Source organism: Strix aluco, chromosome 4 (assembly GCF_031877795.1).
Source record: "Strix aluco isolate bStrAlu1 chromosome 4, bStrAlu1.hap1, whole genome shotgun sequence".
Lineage (NCBI taxonomy): Eukaryota > Metazoa > Chordata > Aves > Strigiformes > Strigidae > Strix > Strix aluco.
In genome coordinates this window covers 123,042,659-123,060,452 of record NC_133934.1, presented here as the reverse complement: position 1 = coordinate 123,060,452, position 17,794 = coordinate 123,042,659, and the positions used below count along the sequence as shown (strand labels likewise).

At 45.8% G+C, this 17,794-nt stretch overlaps 1 protein-coding gene across 1 annotated transcript in view; it reads right to left on the bottom strand.

Annotated features, from left to right (window-relative positions):
• PRKCH (protein kinase C eta) overlaps nucleotides 1–17,175 on the bottom strand; it is a 119,464-nt gene extending 102,289 nt beyond the window's left edge. Inside the window, exon 1 of the mRNA XM_074820931.1 lies at nucleotides 16,679–17,175. Within this exon, the coding sequence (XP_074677032.1) occupies nucleotides 16,679–17,038 (360 nt within the window). The 5' untranslated portion in view covers nucleotides 17,039–17,175. The remainder of the gene's footprint in view (nucleotides 1–16,678) is intronic.
• Between the last annotated feature and the right edge of the window lie 619 nt (nucleotides 17,176–17,794).

Here is a 17,794-nt window from a genome sequence, read left to right as displayed (position 1 = left end):
ATGCCAGTCTTTAGAACTACAGCTCCCATCATGGATATCCCCATTTAAAGCCTTAACTGCATTACTCATCCTTAGTGAGGATACAAAAAGGAGGGACCAATTCCAGCAACTTTCGAAACTCAGATCCTGGCATGGGCTGTAACACCACAGAGAAGGCTAAGCACCTATGCTCTGACCATTCTTTCCAGATCTTGAATCAATCACTGTGACTTCTTTCCTCCTACTCTCACTTCCTCACCTGGCAGTTCTTTAACACTGAAACTATTAAGGACTAACACTTATATCCAGCCAGTATTAATCTACCGCATCTCTCACACTGCATGTTGCAAGATGATCTGTCAAATTATTTGAGACTGAAGGATGAAAAGCGAACTATCAAATATGGGTGCTGTCTCACAGGAAAGAATCTGCTTGGGACACGGGGAAAGATAGAGAGGAAGGTTAAAAGTCCTTTAGCCAACACACTAACCCCTCTCCCATTCCCTGCCAACACCTTATGGGATTGGTTTAACATCCCTGGTACACAGATCCCAGAACATCATTTAAAAGCAGTAGCAGTTTCTGGCCACATAGCCAATTAGATGTTTCTAAAGGTACAAAAAAAAAAAGGAGTGCCAAGGCATGCACACCCCCAGCATTCCTAAAGGTATGATGCTTACTCCTGGTCTCCAGATGTTACCGCTCATGTCTCCGCTCTAATCCCACAAGGTCCAGTGCTGGGAGTCACAGTCAAGTCTTCATGAAGCACAAAGAATGTAGGTTGGGATCCAGTACGCAGCTGACAACACCCAGTACCCATTGCCAACACTCGCTTTGCCAAGTTAGATCATATCCTATTTGTATAGTGGTTTTTGTTTGTGGGTTTGTTTTTCTGTTTGGGGGTTGGGGTTTTTTGGTGGGGGGGAGGGGACAGAGTACAATAAAAATATTTCTGTAAAACAGCAGTTTAAAAAAAGGGTGCATAGATGAGGTTCTTCATAGTGAAGGACTCTGGGTTGTATATTTAGAGAAAGGATTAGGGGAAAAAAAAAAAGTCCCAAAATCCTGAAGCCAAGCACTGCAATAAGAGACAGACTGTCCAAGACCAAGTAATTTTTAGTCCCACCAAATCTGTGATTACAGTTTTCCTCATCTACCTCATGAGAGAGATGATCTCACTACCCGCTTGTGACAATAAAATCATAGCTGTGATTCCAGCAATTGAGTTGAGACAGGAAGGAGCTGAAAAACATCAGTCTCCAGCCTTCTCCAGTCCACCGGATGGGTGACAAGATGCCGTGCCACTGGGGTATGCTGTTCAGCTGACCCAGCTATCTGCCTCCATCTGAAGGAGAAGGCACTTCTGGGGTTTGCGTGCAACTGCAAGCTGACAGGCAGCTTGCTGGCATCTACCAACAGTACGTTGTCACGTATTTCCCCTTTTAATATTTCTTTTTCCCCTTCCAAAGTGTGGTTTCAAGATGAAGAAGCACTTCTTAACCAATGTGGCCAAGATGTACCTTGAATTAAAAAAAAAAAAAAAAAAAAGGGGGGGGGGGTAGAGTGGGTGGGGAGGGGGGAGTGTGGATCCTGAAAGGGTCTGTAGAGGAAAAGGTCAGAACATGGTTGGAGTGGTTTTGTTCACATGTCAATTGACAGCGTTACCTGATGCTGACCACATTTCCCATCCAAAGCTCAACATCAACATCTGCAAAGCTGCAGATAAATGTTCTTTTCAAACAGAGATTTTGCTGGGGATCAGTGCAAGTCCAAGCACATGACAATCCTAGGTAAGCCAAGAGCAGGACAGGCTCTGTTATAAGGCCATCATATTTAGGACAACTGCTGTCATGTTCCCTCATTGATAAATAATTTGTTTCTTTGTGAATGGAAGGCCTGGCCTGGCATTTCATCTGTGCCACAGCCAGTGTTGCATGTGCTTTATATTACAAACACACATGCTTTTAACTCCAATCCACTAACTAATATGCCTAAAAGTATAAATTCCCTTCTGGAGAAAAGTGCTTCCCTACCTGGGTGGTACTGCTAATGTGGACTTTATGCTCCTCTTCCCGTTGACAAACAGCCCTTGCTGACAGGGGATATGCTATCTTACTTTCCAAAGCAGAATTTTATTCATTCCAGGAAAAGTCACATCAATTTTAGTCTTTTTAGTCAATTTTCGTCTTATAACCTTAACCAGAAAGTTTTCACAAGCCAAGGACTGAAATCCCCTGGATAGCATTTATCTTCTTTCAAAATGAAATCAAATAACTTCCCTTCTTTAAGGTTTACCAAGCCCTGTAATATAAAGCCAAGAAGCCAGTCAAACAGTTCCTCTCCTCTGTACAAGCAGGATGCTCAGTAACAACCTTGGGGGGAAGAAAATGAAAGAGATGTAGTCCCTCTCATAACTGCCATACATCCAATTAACTGAACCCTTACAAAGGCAGTCCCCTAGGAAAGATAATAAAACACCTAAAGCTGTTCTCTCCTAATATGCATGATATTGAAAGAGCCCTAGATACGATTACAGAAGTGAAGAGTTAGATCCTAAACTGCATTGGAGCTGCTGGCTAGATCATTACCACAACTGCACCATCAGTTTCGGCTTTTTATGAATTCAAAAGACTCCTCTTGCAGCCCAGTAGCACTTGAAAGGCTTCTGCAACATTACCACACACGGTAATATGAAGCACTGGGGTGGTTTCGGATACTGAGATAGAAAGTCTGAACAAGTAATGACCCACTGGAAAATTCATAGTGACAGATGGAAAGATCTGGTACTCTTCAAACACCTACATGTTCCGACTGTGGCTTTGAAGCAAGCCACAACACTGTCTATTGTAAAGAGCACTGTTTCTGTGGAAATAGTTGCTTAATATTGTTAGAGATGGAGTAAGAATAAATACTATAGGTGTACAGGGTTTTGCAACTACCCATTTACTGGCTAAAAAAATATATATTTAAAAGAAAAAAAAAGGGTTCTGTTCTAATTTTTGACAGTGAAAAAAATTATCAGGCACGGCTAAAGAGTATTTTTGTGCAGCTGGACTAATTTAAAAAAAAAAAAAAAAAACAACAAACCCACATTTCTCTGCCAATAAAATTTCATATGCCCAGGACTATTAACATAAGAAGACTGTTTAGTCAATCTAGAAATGAACCATAAAACTTATACTGAGAAAATGTTAATGAACTTTTTCGAGGTCAGGAAGATTCTTTCAGAACAAACTTTCAGGAGCCAAGCACAGGGGCACCAAAGGTTGTTTAAAACCAGCAAGCCTCAGTTACTCTTTTCTCACCTAAGGTTCATGTCCAAAACAGGAACAGGCGCTTCCAAAATGTTACTAAAATAAGAAGTGGCATTGCTTAAAAACAATGAGTACTGCACATCTATTGCTGAGGCAAGTTTCTTTGCAGTAAGCTTATTTATATATAGAAGTAAATCCACTGACCTCATATTAATCACACTCCTTTCTCTATGACAAAGGGAAATGACAAGCTTGCAAGGACACATCAGAAACCTTCTGAGATTGCATCCACATAAGCCAAAACATGTGACAACTTGAACAATCATTGCTTCTCTTTGAAGATATCCACCCAGACCCTACAATTTTATTCTTGATAAAGTCAGAAGAGTGCAATTCTAAAATGAACCACCTGATGATTTTGGATATAGCTACAATTCTCCATTCTAAGGTTCTTCTAAAATTCTGGGGCCCTAAAGTTCTTAATTCTAAGTTTTACCCAACAAAGCAGTAACCAGAGGAAACACAACCAGCTAAAGGGATTTATCCTCGTTACACACAGCGCTAAGCGAGAACTGAGTGTGCATTATGTCGTCTGTCCTACAACATGCACGCGTTCACAGCCATTTCTACACCACGAGCATTAATATCCTGCACTCCTGCAGATGTGCAGCCACATGCAGCAACTGCTCAGCCAAGACAAGCTAAAAGACACAGCTTTCAATACCCTTTCGGTGGAGCTTAGGTAACATCAGAGAGGGGTTCTGTGTATGTCCAACAGTGGTTGTAGTTAACTGCTGGGAAGAGTGTACAATTGGTTATGAACTGATAAATCATTAACCAAGTTCTTCAGTAGATACAAAATACAGGAAAAAGCCATCTCGGTATCAAGCTTTGATCAAAATGAGATTACTGTACCTAGCCCCCCCCGCCCGCCCAAGCTTCCCCCCACTTTTCTTCCAGGCATCACCACTCCTCTGCAAATGCAGCAGAATGGACGCTGCTTTCGCACGACTCCAAAACCACAGTTCACAGCCCACCACATTAACTCCTTCGGTCTTTGAGTGATGTTTTATTTAGGATGCTTGGCTGTGAAATGGGGTAGGCGAGAAGCAGAGACATGAGCAGGAAGCACTCTACCTCTCCTGCTGCACAGCAACTGTCCATGGGACAGAGAAGGACAAAAACCTGCTGGGTATCCTCCTAGATCTGCCCTGTACAAGCTGCTAGAGCTCACAAGTCACAAGCCTGCTGTGGTTAAACACAAACCCCATTCCTAGTCTGGATGACTTTGTAAGCATTAGCCCAAATGAAAAGGGTTTCATCTGTACTAGCACATGAATGTATTTTGTCTACAAGGGGCTGAAAACCATTCTGTGAGGATGTGCAACATACCCTGATTTTTTGATGCGTTATTCCAGAGCCTGCCAGACACTCCAGAATCCAAGTTTCCTCACCATTTCAACACTGTCACTCCAAGATGATGACAAACCCTAAGGATTTGGATACAGCAAGACCTGGCCTGCAGAGACAGCACCATAACAGTAAATGTGGGGGTCCCACTGTCCTTCAGGGAGAGCTAGAGATCTTAGCCTCAACCTACAGAGATCTGGAACAAGAGAAGCAACATCTGCTTCTGTAACATTGCTGCCCATTTCTTTTGCCTGCACCATACCCCTTTTGTCCCTCAAAAGGAAAGAATAAGGCCCTACTGTCTGGGCTCACTAGCGCAGCTCTAGGACTTGCTCCTTTCTTGGACATGAGCACAATGAACTTGATGCTCTTCTAGGCTCAGACCAAAAACCATTCAGCATGATTTTACAAAGGAAACTGAAATATGTTCCTTCCTAGAACCAAGAAAATGGGGAAAGATTTTCTCATCTTTATTGCCAAATGTTACTTGAGATGTTACTTGAGATAATTATTTGCAAATGTGGTCAAAATGAGTTATTATCATTAAGTACTGATGGGGTTATTATAATAGGGGCTAATTTTTGAGAGGAAGATGGCTTAGTTGCTTGTATAGTAGCTACTAAACCACCACAATTACATCCCACTATGTTAAGAAATACTTAATAAACCAGTATTTTTTCTTAGCATAGTTCTGTAAGCTATCATCAGTCCCTGGCAGGAATAAGAGGCTGAAACTTCTAAGAACGGAAACTGACTGTAGGGTCATTTCCAACAATCTCCAATAAGTCGCCTTCCCTCACAAGCCAGTCTTGTGAACAATTCTTGTGGGACTACCCAAAGCTCCTTTTTACTTTTTACTGTTATTAAGTAAACAGATAATGAAGTGATAGGCGTGGGGCTCCATCTTGCAAACTGATTATCAACAGCAATACTCCCACAAAGCCCTATTAGGAGATAGAGGATCACCCTAAATATTTGACACCACTGTAGCTTTTGTATTAAATAGTGTGTTCCAACTGAGTAGCTTTGACAAGAAATCCCACCATGGATATGGACCGCACACCAACATTTTCCTCACATCGTTATATTTTCTTCCAGTCTCAGGAGCAAACTGCCTTACAGAATAAATTTTCATTGAATATATTAATGTTAGATGCCTCAGTCTGTGAATGACCTAGATAATAAACTCATTGCGCAGAAGCCAACTCCTTCCTCTTTCTCGGAGCTCCATGAGCACTCACTGTGCTCAATAAATAATGTACAACCCAGCCATCATTATAAACCATTTTTGCGTGCAAGAAGGAGGAAAGAAATGTGTCCAGTTCTTCTCCCAATTAGACCAGTGCAGAGCTGGCAGTGTAACTCCATCGATGCTGTTGGGAATCCACTGATGTAAACCTGGCAAGCAAAAGCAGAGGCAAGCACCAGGCTCTTATTCTGCTGAATTCTCACAGAAGACACACTTTTTACAGAGTGACATTCTACAACAAGTAAGAAAGGAGGAAGACAACTTCCACATCAATGTTATTAAAAATAGATGCCAGAAAGAAGTGAAGTATGGAGAGCAGCTTCACACAGAGTGTGCCAGAGTTGACATGTGAGGGAAGGACAAGAATTGGGCCCCATTGCGCGAAAAGTTTCTCCTTCTCTTTTTCAGATTTAAGGCATTTAAATTTTAAAAATTTAAAAGAATTAAAGGACATGAGATAGAAGAAAACATTCAGTAAATCAATCTCTGAATTTCACCACTTCGAACAACACATTTTCCCAATCCCGGGAAAAAAAGACAAGCTATATGGCCTTATTTACCAAGGAAAATAAATGCAGGACAAAGTAGGAATTTGAAGAGGTTAAGTTAGTCTTTCATTAATTGTTCTTGATCTAGAAGACTGTCGTTATTCTGAAGGATCTTAGCCCAGAATTAATACATTTAGTACAGGATGAGCACACTGACCAGTCTAGGTGGAGAGAACCACTCTAGAAACTAACTCACACATAGACAAGCCAACTCCAATGCTATCAGAGACAGCATTTATTTGCAACTTACAGATACTTACAGACATCCCATGCTGATTTTTACTGTCATAGTAAAACTGTCACCCTCTTTCCTATCCAGACCATAGAGCCAGCCAGCTCCAGCGAACTGACACAACCCTAAATGATCTTTCTGACAGTGCACGTCTCTCTCTGACTCATACCTACAGCACTTGGCATAGTTATGACTGGTCACTGCTTGAACTTACTACAGCATCTATAAAACTGTGAATTATGGCAAATATTTTCTATCCAAAAGCAATAAAAAGATTCCCAAACTAAGACCCCATTGCTACCACAGGAGGTTTAAGATACTAAAGCAAGTGGAGATGTACATGAAGACTTTAATTTACAAGTGATGTCTTACATGACAGGGTAAAATTAAATTTACTTAAGAGAAAAACACAAAATACAGTACTTTGCTAAAATGGAGACTAATGACAAAGACCTAAGGAAAAAAATAAGAAACAAGCAAAGGAAAAACAGAAACCACAGAGCAGACCAAAGAGAAGGCTAGAAACCAGAAGTGCTGTAGGAAAGTATGAGCTGCTTTTTCAGATCAAATCAGACCAGCTGACAAGTCAAACTCCTGCCTCTGAGGATAGCTGATACTAAACATACGAGACAAAGGCAGGAAAAACATCTTAGTGTTCAGATATGGAACTACCACCTCAAACCTCTCCTCAGCCCCTAGGTGCACACTGTCAGACTGTCAGTGTAATTCTTACTATGTGTAATGTCCTGGGACAGCACAGATACGCAGCCTGATTCTCACATCCTCTCCCTCACTCCCCTCCATCTGAGAGGTTACAGGGCTCTGCTGATCCGTCAAGTGATTTCACACTGCAAATGATTTTATCAATTTTTTTTTTTTTTTAAATGCACAGCAGACATGTAATACTTATGCACCAAATCACACGTTTAGAAACACGTCTTGCATGGATGTATTTTCCTCCTCTCCTCCTTTTGACAGACATATCTGTATTGCAATAAAAAGTAAAAAAAAAAAAAAAAGTCAAAAAAGATTCCACTAAGGCCTACAGAGCATTGTCATGTTCATTAAAAAAATAGAATAAGTAATCTATCTCCCATCTCACGAACTGAAGTCAGCTACCAAAGCTGCCCAACTTTTGTTTCTGCACCAGTACTTCATCTCCTGTCTGTTCAACAGCAAGGAGACCTCTCCTGGAAGGAGTCTGGAGAGCTGCCACCGTATCACTGATACAAATACAATCAACTCACTCATGAAACTCAATACTTACGAAACTTGGCAGGTCAACACCAAGAAAAAGTCTTTATGTAATGTCATCTACAGGTTTGCACTCCCTTCCCTCCTCCCCTGTCCACATTTTTCTGTATTGGCAAAGCTCACGGGTATCTGCAGTCATAGCAGCACGCTCTCATTCCAGTTCAAGCTGTGCCAACACGAAGGGCAGGTCTACACTGTATAATGGCGCACAGAAATTCCCATCCAGCAACAAGGAGGGACAGTGGACAAAGCTGAAATCTTATCCCAGACCTGAAGTCACAAATACCCTGTGTCTGTGCAGCCCAGGGCTGCCATCCTTCCCAGGTTGGGCTTCATTGCTTTGCAAGGTGGCACTCAGAGGAGACAACCCTGGGTGCGACATCCATCTGTCACACAGACAAGACACATCCCCTGTCTGCTGCAGATGCACCTCTCCATCTTGAGGGCTGCACCCCTCCATCAGGACACAGATTACCGGTGGGCTAGAGAGCACGAGGCCTTCTGGAGATGCAGTGGGTCCCACAAGGAAAACGGTGGCCAAAACCAAGCTGGCAGCTGCCAGAGCAACTCCTCTGCCTGCAACCTGTCCCCTGCTCCACACCTGAGGACCCCCAGGAAAAAGAAAAGCAGGGAGCAGGCCATCAGCTGGTAAAACTGCTCTGGCAGGCCTGTGGGATAGATTTGGTCACCGATTAGATGCCTCTGGTCTAGCGTAACAAGAGCACAAGGGCACACAAGGCCTCAGAGAGGCGGTGAAAAAGCAGTTTCTTCCATCACCTTGGGCCCAGCACAAATGCTGAGATTTTAGCACTGAATATCAGTAGCACTGCTCTTGCACAGCACTGTACTAATGCAACGAAACCTGGCTTACATCTGTTCATTGTGCTGGCTTTCAAAATAAAGCATGATGGTTTCCTCAGCAATTGACTTCCCTGAGTGATAAGAACATCTCATGACATCAAAGAATTAAAAATTGTCGTAGGCATTGCAGAAATTTAAGTCATTTGTCTGGCTTACCCTAACTGGCTTAGCAACATTAATTGGACGCTTCAGGATGCACTTTGTTTTAGACATACATTTGCTATCTTTGATATAATTATAAAGCAAGTCTTTCCCTCGCAACCAGCCAGGGCCTCTTGTACCAGCCCAACCAAGGGCATGGCTCGGGAGAGGAACAACCACCTGGTGAGCTCCATCAGGACACAATGCCAGGTTAGTTATCCAGGACTCCAGCCTTGTTCACTGCATGGCCCCACAAATAACGCAGGGGTGGAATAAGCAATCAGAACAAAGATTGCTCACTGTCTCCAGAAGAAATTAAGTCTGCAGCATGGTTTGACATAAATTAACTTCATGCCTAAATAGGCTGAGATTTGGGAGGCAAGAAGGTGCGATGCCCAATCCAGGATTCTTTACAAAAGCTGCCAAAACCTCATTTCACTTGATAACTCTTCTGTTCGTCTTTTTCTCCATGGTTACACAAAAGGCCCCCAATTTCTTGATTGTATTAGCGAAGCACAATAGCTACAATCAAGCCTAAACCATCAAAGGAGCTTTAATAGTTTGCAAAGAAAGGGTGGGAGTCTTATTCACTTCAGTAAGGGATATGCTTTCATATTGAATTACACTGTAAATCAGTAGACTTTCTAATGGCATTTCAATAGCTTAAACAGCCCCCTTGACAATCTTTTCTGCAGTTTATTGCCTATAAGCTCAAAATGGCCAGAAACCAAATCATTACTCAGAAAATACTCCAAACAGAAAGCCTCAGACAGTCTGGATGAAATGCATTTTTACAGAAAGACCTGTGGTAAAAGCTAAATATAAAATATGAACAGAGTGAGGTGAGGCCCACAGGGTGCAGAGAGCAGAGCTGGGGACAGAGCTTCCTGGGGTGCTGGGCTCACTTGTGCTGCGGTCACCTCACTGGCCCACTCCTCCTCCTCCTTCGCACGCAATCTCTCGGAAAAAGAACAACCCGAGGGCTGGGGGCGTGGGTCTGCAAACACCCTCAGGAGCTTCTTCTGCCATGATTAACACTGCTGAAGGAGACACAGGCATCAACCCTTGTCCTGTCCCCTCTTCCTCTTACCAGGGCTTGTAGGTAATTCAGTGGCAACACCACCAGCTGAGCAACAGGCAGCAGCAGAAACAGAAAGCTAACCCTAGCATCAAAGTCAACCCCACACCCCAGCAGCCACATCAGCAATGGCTTCAACAAACAACTCCAGAAAACCTCGTGTGACTATATGAGCTGGGGCCTCTCCCAGCTGCCCGCTTCACCCCATGCCAAGAAGCTGCCACCAAGCCAGAGAGCCAAAGCGCTGGTGCATGGGCTGGCAGGCAAAGGCAGCGCAGGCTGACAAGCCAACTGTGCAGGGAGCGGACCAGGCTCCAGCTAGAAACCTATGTGCCCACTGTGTTGTGGAACCAGAAGGCTTGGGTACCTTCAGTGGGGTCTTTTGGCTCAGCAGCTGCTTGCAGCCAGGGAAAGAGAAGCAGTGATACTTCCACAGCCTATCCCAGCCAAACTGCCCTGGGTGGGAAAGCATGCTCCTCTCCCGCTCACCTCTCTGGCAATCCCAGAGGCCTTCCCAACTCCAACAGCATCAAAGCAACAGTTCTCAAGACATAGCTGTGGAAAAACAAACCAAGCAACACACTAGAAAGATGGTACTGCAGCAGGACCAGGCACGCAGCTGCGTGAAGGACAGCCAAACACATATTCTGCTGTACCCAGTTCGAAGCCAGGGCATGAACTCCAGTCCCACAGACCACTACTTGCATCCCAGTGGCTCTGACCACTGGAAATTGGCTCTTCCCATGCTTTGACCAAATCTTTCCAGCCTAACACACTCTTTAGCAAAATGCTTATGTTGTCTGCAAGGATGCTCACAGTTGCCAGATAGGCCATTTACTGGGGAGGAGCTCATGGATGAGCGAGAAATAGGACTGCTAACTAGCTCAACTTCAGATGCTGAAACAGGGAGGTAACTGTGCAGCTCTTCGTGACACAGTCGTTCTCAACTGCCTTGATCAGTAAAACTGTTATTAGCATCACACGCCCCAGGATTATTTAATACCTGACAAATAGCAACCAATTTTTCCTTTATTTATTACAGCCTTTGTTTTAGGCTGCAGGGCACTTTTCAGTAGCCTTGGTGCACGGGACTCTGCTGGCATTTTGAATGGTTTGTTCGTAGGGCCAACAGATAGCTCTATGCTAAAGGAAAGAAACAGAAGTCAAAATTCTGGTAGCTTTCAAAAGCCATCTTACCTTCTGCAGTGGGTGTTTCTCTCCTCTATTCCCATTCAACATAGTAACTGCATATCAGTAATAATAATTACAGAAATGACTTAAAACTTATCAAGAAATAGGGAAGGAGCTTAGAGAATCACGGAATCATCTAGGTTGGAAAAGACCTTGAAGATCATCCAGTCCAACCATTAACCTCACACTGACCGTTCTCAACTACACCAGATCCCTAAGTGCTATGTCAACCCAATTCTTAAACCCCTCCAGGGATGGGGACTCCACCACTGCCCTGGGCAGCCCATTCCAACACCTAACAACCTGTTCTGGAAAGAAATACTTCCTAATATCTAGTCTAAACCTTCCCTGGCACAACTTGAGGCCATTACCTCTTGTCCTATCACTCATTACTTGGTTAAAGAGACTCATCCCCATTTCTCTGCAACCTCCTTTCAGGTAGCTGTAGAGGGCGATGAGGTCTCCCCTCAGCCTCCTCTTTTCCAGACTAAACAACCCCAGTTCCCTCAGCCGCTCCTCGTACGACATGTGCTCCAGACTCTTCACCAGCTTCGTTGCCCTTCTCTGGACACGCTTGAGTAATTCAATGTCCTTTTTGTAGTGAGGGGCCCAAAACTGAACACAGTAATTGAGGTGCGGCCTCACCAGTGCCGAGTACAGGGGTAAGATCCCTTCCCTGTCCCTGCTGGCCACGCTATTTCTGATACAAGCCAGGATGCCATTGGCCTTCTTGGCCACCTGGGCACACTGCTGGCTCATGTTCAGCCGGCTGTCAATCAACCCCCCCAGGTCCCTCTCTAACTGGCAGCTCTCCAGCCACTCCTCCCCAAGCCTGTAGCGCTGCTGGGCGTTGTTGTGGCCCAAGTGCAGCACCCGGCATTTGGCCTTGTTGAAACTCCTACAGTTGGCCTTAGTCCATCGCTCCAGCCTGTCCAGGTCTCTCTGCAGAGCCTCCCTACCCTCGAGCAGATCAACACTCCCACCCAACTCGGTGTCGTCTGCAAACTTACTGAGGGTGCACTCGTTTATTCAAGTCTAGTTTGCAATTAATGTGCAGCGTGACTTTCACACAGATCACAGATCTGTGCTATGTACATGGTTGCCATGTGCATGGAAACAGAAATCACATGGACAGATTGCTATTGCTCTTTATCTCAGCCTGCTACTGTCCTATGGAAGAAAACACCATTTACTTCCACTCCACAAGCTGCAGTCCATCACTACAGGTGGGCATAGGCTGATGCAGACACAAAATGCTGCATCGCAAAATCCTGCCAACAGCTATAAAGTATTTTTGGCTTCCTGATACAAGTTTTGCCCACCTGGAGAACACTCTGCAGTAAAGTGGGAGTCAAAACAAAAATCAACCATATCCTATTTGACTTCCAGCACCCTGGCTCTCTGCCAAGGTCATGATGCTCTGGGGAAGAAGCTGCATTCTCCTTTACCTCTTCAATTTAACATTCAATAAATACAATTGCATATAAACATGGGTAAAACGTAATTCTTTTTGCCTTAAAGAAAAAAATTCATAAAAAATATACACAGGTGAAAGAGCTCAAGCTAAGGAATGCATGAGAATTGTTTTAATCTCTTCCTGCACACGTGAGCAAATGGTAACAAACTCATCAGGAAGTTGCAACTGGCTCATTAATCTTATGGTCCATCTGTTATCTAATTTACTTTGGTATACTCTGATAATTTGCTACTTCAAGATCAAGGTTTAATTTTAACTCCTTGTTAAAGTTCTAGAAATTATGACATCTCTACCCAGGGACTAACAATTTTTACAATCATAATTAAATAATTCCCTAGTAACAATGCAATTCAGTATCTGTAAATAGTGTTTCACCAAGCTTAAAAGTTACTTCAGCTACTACATAAAACTCACAGGAATAATCCTATGTATTGTAAACATCGCCCCTTTCAGTTGCAACTCAGTACTCCAAATTATTTCTGTTGTTTCTCTGACATATGACTGCTTCCTACACTGCACTCAGAGACAGTTAAAGAGCAGACACTACCTTTTAAAGGTTCATATGCTGAGTAAAAATATCATAGCACATGCTAGTGCAAAATCAAATGCTTTAAAAGACAAGTTTCAGTCCTGATGTAAATCATAACAACTTTCAGATAGCAGCCAGCTTAATTCTCTACTGCGTTGCACCTGGCAGGGTCATGTGCACCTGTGTAAAATGCTACCATTCAGGTTTGCACAATTTCACACCCACACAGGAAAATGCCTACCAGAAAGAACATGGTACAGGAGAGATCGCGCCCAGTTTTAACTACATTAAAGCATGCTGAAGGCAAGACTGCGTTTAACTGACAATATTAATAAAAACTACTGCTCTGCAACCTGACAAGTAAATATAAGAAATGAGCAACAGAGAGAAGGGTCTTGAAGTTAATAAGCTCTTACAGATGTGATCTGTGTAAAATTAGTCAAATATGTTTAACAACCAGTATGGAAATTAAAAAAATATCCAGACCATACCAATGTGTTTACTAGAAAGACTTCCAAAAATAATCAAAATGGTTAGAGGAGAAAGGGTCAGTTTTGAAGAGTTTCTGGAACACGGATTTTAATGCAAGCCATGAATAGAGAACTCTGTCCCAGTACCCAGTGGGATGACTCAGATGTATAAGCATTACTGATGAGACAGTTCATGTCCATACGCTTACTCATCTGCATAAGTGTTTGGGGTCATAATTGCAGTGATGTACCTGCAAGTCATCTGGGAAGCACCAATGCTTACACACCAACTGCTCCTACTTGCCTCTCGCTGACACTTCCTACAGTTCTCACAAAGAGGTGGTGACCAATGTTACAACTAAACACTTTTTTTTTTCAGCAGGAGAAAACCCACGTTTATAAACATAACAGCATGAGCCTGAGAGCTCATGCTGAAACTTGTAAGCCAGCACATGAGCTGAGGGACTGTCCCAGGTAAACCCCAGCAGCTTGGCTCTCCGGAGAGCTCAGGGAGCAGAGGCAGCCAGCTGCCCTGCCCTGTTCGGCTGTTAGCAATCCAAGGAGCATTTGGAGTTTACCAATATATTGCTGGCCTTGTCTCCAAAAAGTGAATGTAAAAATTCTGTTCCAAATCAAAATGAAAAACTGTGCACAGCCAAGCAAAAGTGTAAGCCAGGTTAAACTTTGAGGATTCACCAACTTTCCCCTCACTCCATTCACTCCTTCCTTGCCTATATGTGCTTTTGCTCTGGGGAAGGGAAAAAGGGCAATTTGAAGGATTTCAAAAGTGGAGGTGTTGCAAATCATCTACAAATCCCTTGTGGTGTCTTGTATCATGCCAGCAGTTCATGGACCTTGTGTTAGTACAAACCAGCATTTCCGATCCTTCTGATTACACAAAACCCCGTGACAGCCTTGCTGAATTTATCAAGACATATTAAATTATCAGGGCAAGATGCTGTTCCCTGTCATCACGTGATCCTGGCTGCACGCTATGCGAGATGCTAACAAAGCAAGTCAAAAGGGAGGGGAGAGGAGAAAGGGAACAGAAGACAAACACTTGCTTGCTCCCTGCTAAATCCATCCCAGTTGTAATTTTTAGACATTAACTGAAAAGGAGAGCAGCAGCTCTTAGTCTCTGTCTACATGCCCAGATATAACATCAGTTTACATCAGACTAGTTAAACTCACTGATTTCCCACCCCATTGCACCCATCAACACACAGGTACGGGAGTTCATAAAACACATGCCTACCCAGCAGGGATATGAAACTTTTCCCTCTCCAAAGACCAAACAAGCATTTCAGGCCACAGACTGCATTGGTCCTAAAAACTCAGCACTGCCGGATGGACGAAATGAAAGAAACAGTGGGCCCCTGGCCATGCATGCATCCACACTGGAGGCAGTATTATTATAGATATTTTCATAATGTAAATAAGGCCACCACCTTTGCAACAGAGCAATCCAATCCCACGTGTAGCCAGACCCAGTGTGACTGGGACTCCAGCCTCCTGAGAGGATAGGGCTTCCTTCAACAGCCAAGAGGAAACACCCCCAGCAAATCAAACACAGAGAAAACCCTCAAAACCACAGCTCTCTATCCGGAGCTCGCTCCTTGCCCTGGCCCACAGGGGTCCATTCTGTATTTAAAACTGGTTTAGCACAAGTCCCAGGAGCAGTTTCTCTCCAGCAGCACAGCCAGCCTGGACAGCTGGGTACGCACCCACTGAGCAAACCCCTGTGAACTCTGCTCTGCTTGTGCTGTCAGCAGCAATACCTGAGCTAACTCATTTGAGGCTAGCTTGGATCCCTCTGCCTGACACAAAAATCAGTGATTGTCAGAGAGACCACCTGTACTACATGAACCTCAAGCCTATCCATAGGGTACCTAAGTACACCATAAGAAGAAAAAAAAAATAATACCAATATACACATATTAATCAGTCCTGTGACTGGTATTTCCCGGTAATTACCCCAGAGGTATAGTCTCACATGTCAGTCACTGACACTGGCTGAGAACAGAAAGGACCAGCATTCTCCCCAGTGATACGATCGATCGAGATGCTTATCTGTTCTCTACAGTGTCAGCTCTCTTTCCTCCACGTCTGATTTCATTGTGGTGGCTACCTGACCACGCGTGCTGAACTTCTGGCCTCAAAAAGTTCATACCTACCTTAACCTCGGAAATTCTCAGCTCTTCTGCACCTCCTCTACGCAGAAGAAATGCCTCTTTTTCCTTCTCTTTTCTTTTTTAACCTAACACTTACAAGCAAACTACTGTCTGGATCAATACAGTCACTTCCTCCTCCTTTACAGTACTGGAAGCAAAAGCACAACTTCAGAGCCTGTACTATTCCTTTAATTTACCATTAGGACTAAGGTATAAATGAGGTTCTCTGGGCCGGATGCAAGTGACATCTACTTGGAAATAACCTAGAATTTGCTGTGAGTGAAACTGTGTTAAACCAGCACAGCAGTATACATAATAGACACAAGACTAGTCCTGCCATTCTGTTAAGAAGTCAAAGACATTTGCATGCACACATCAAACAATTGTGCAAGCATGTGTAGATTTGAGCAGAAATACAGCCAACCCCAGGTATCCAAGTATGTCTCTGTGCACAAAGCAAAAGCAGGAAGGTGCACGATTGTGTGAGTTTGCAGGTGTACTGTGCTGGTTGTGTGTCGCAAGTCTTTTCTCTGCTAGTCTACAAGAGGAGACTTCACAGCTCTCACCTACAGCGTCTGGACCCTCAGCTGAGGCTTTTTGTTCTTAGAGTCCCAAAATGCATCAGTTGAACCAGCAGTCTAAGCAAATCTAAAGCACAGGGGCGTAAACAGATGCATGAAGCTACACCTGTGTAACACAGACACACACGCTGGGCTGCGTGCGTCTGCAGCACAGGCGTGCAAGGACAAGCCCCAGCTCCGCAAGTACCTTCGAGCACCTTCATTCATTCAGAGAAGAGCCCGGCTCCAGCTTCTCCTGGAGACGGCTACTCACCCAGCCTTCGAAGCTGTCGCTGGGGCCCGCGGAGCGCAGGAGGTCCTGGAAGTGCAAGGTGCAGTTGGCCACGAAGTCATCGTAGCCGATGGGGGTGTCGTGGAAGACGGACAGCTCGATCTGATGCCCGTCGGTGACCGTGGCGGAGAACTCCTCGTTGTAGGTGGGTTTGTTGGTTTTCTGCTTGGTGCTGGTCTGCCCAACGCGCACCTGGTCCACGCTGACGGTGACATAAGGGTCCAAGAGCTGGTAGCCCTTGCGGAAGAGCGAGTGCCGGAGGGACCAGCGGGTGGGCTGCAGGCCCACCGCCTCCCCAATCCGCACCTTCAGGTACCCGTTGAACTTCATGGCTCCGGACATGACCGCCCCCCCGGGGCGCCCGGGAGCCCGGAGGAGAGCCAGACCCCTCTCCCGCGGAGCCGGGCCGGCAGCCAGCCCCACCGCGCCTCTTCAGGGGGCCGGGCGGCAGCGGCGCGCCCGCCCCCGGGCCATGCCGGGGCCCCGGAACCGCCGCCCCCCCGCGCACCGCCCACCTCCCGCGGCAGCGGGCAGCCGCTCCGCCACCGCCACCGCAGCGCCCGGCCCGGGCCTCTCCTGCCGGGAGGGAGCGGCTCGGCTCGGCTCGGCTCGGCTCGGCTCGGCGGGGGACACCTGGGGCGTGGGACGGCGCCGGGCGGGGAGGAGCCGCGAACCCGCGCTGCGAGGGCGGGCTCGGGGTGGGGAGCGGGCGGGACGGGCGCTCGCACGACTCGGCTCGGCTCGGTGCCGGGCGGTGCCCCCCCGCCGTTCGCACAGGTGCGGCCGGGAGCAGCCCGCAGCCCCCGCCGGCAGAGCCCGGCCGAGCCGTGAGAAGCGCGGCGGGGAAAACACCGCCCTTCCCCGGCAGGACAGCGGCGCGGCCCCTCCGGGGCTCCCAAACACCCCCCCGCGCTGCCGCAGCCCCTTCCCGCCCCGCCTCACACCCCCGGGGAGGGGCCGAGGCTGCAGCCGGTCCTACCTGCGGTGTATGGAGGGTACAAGTGCCTGGGGAGGGGGCAGGCCGCCCAGCACCCCCCCCAGCCATCGTGCCTCGGCTCTCCGGGCAGGCGTTTGGCAGCGCCCTAACACTGGGGCAGC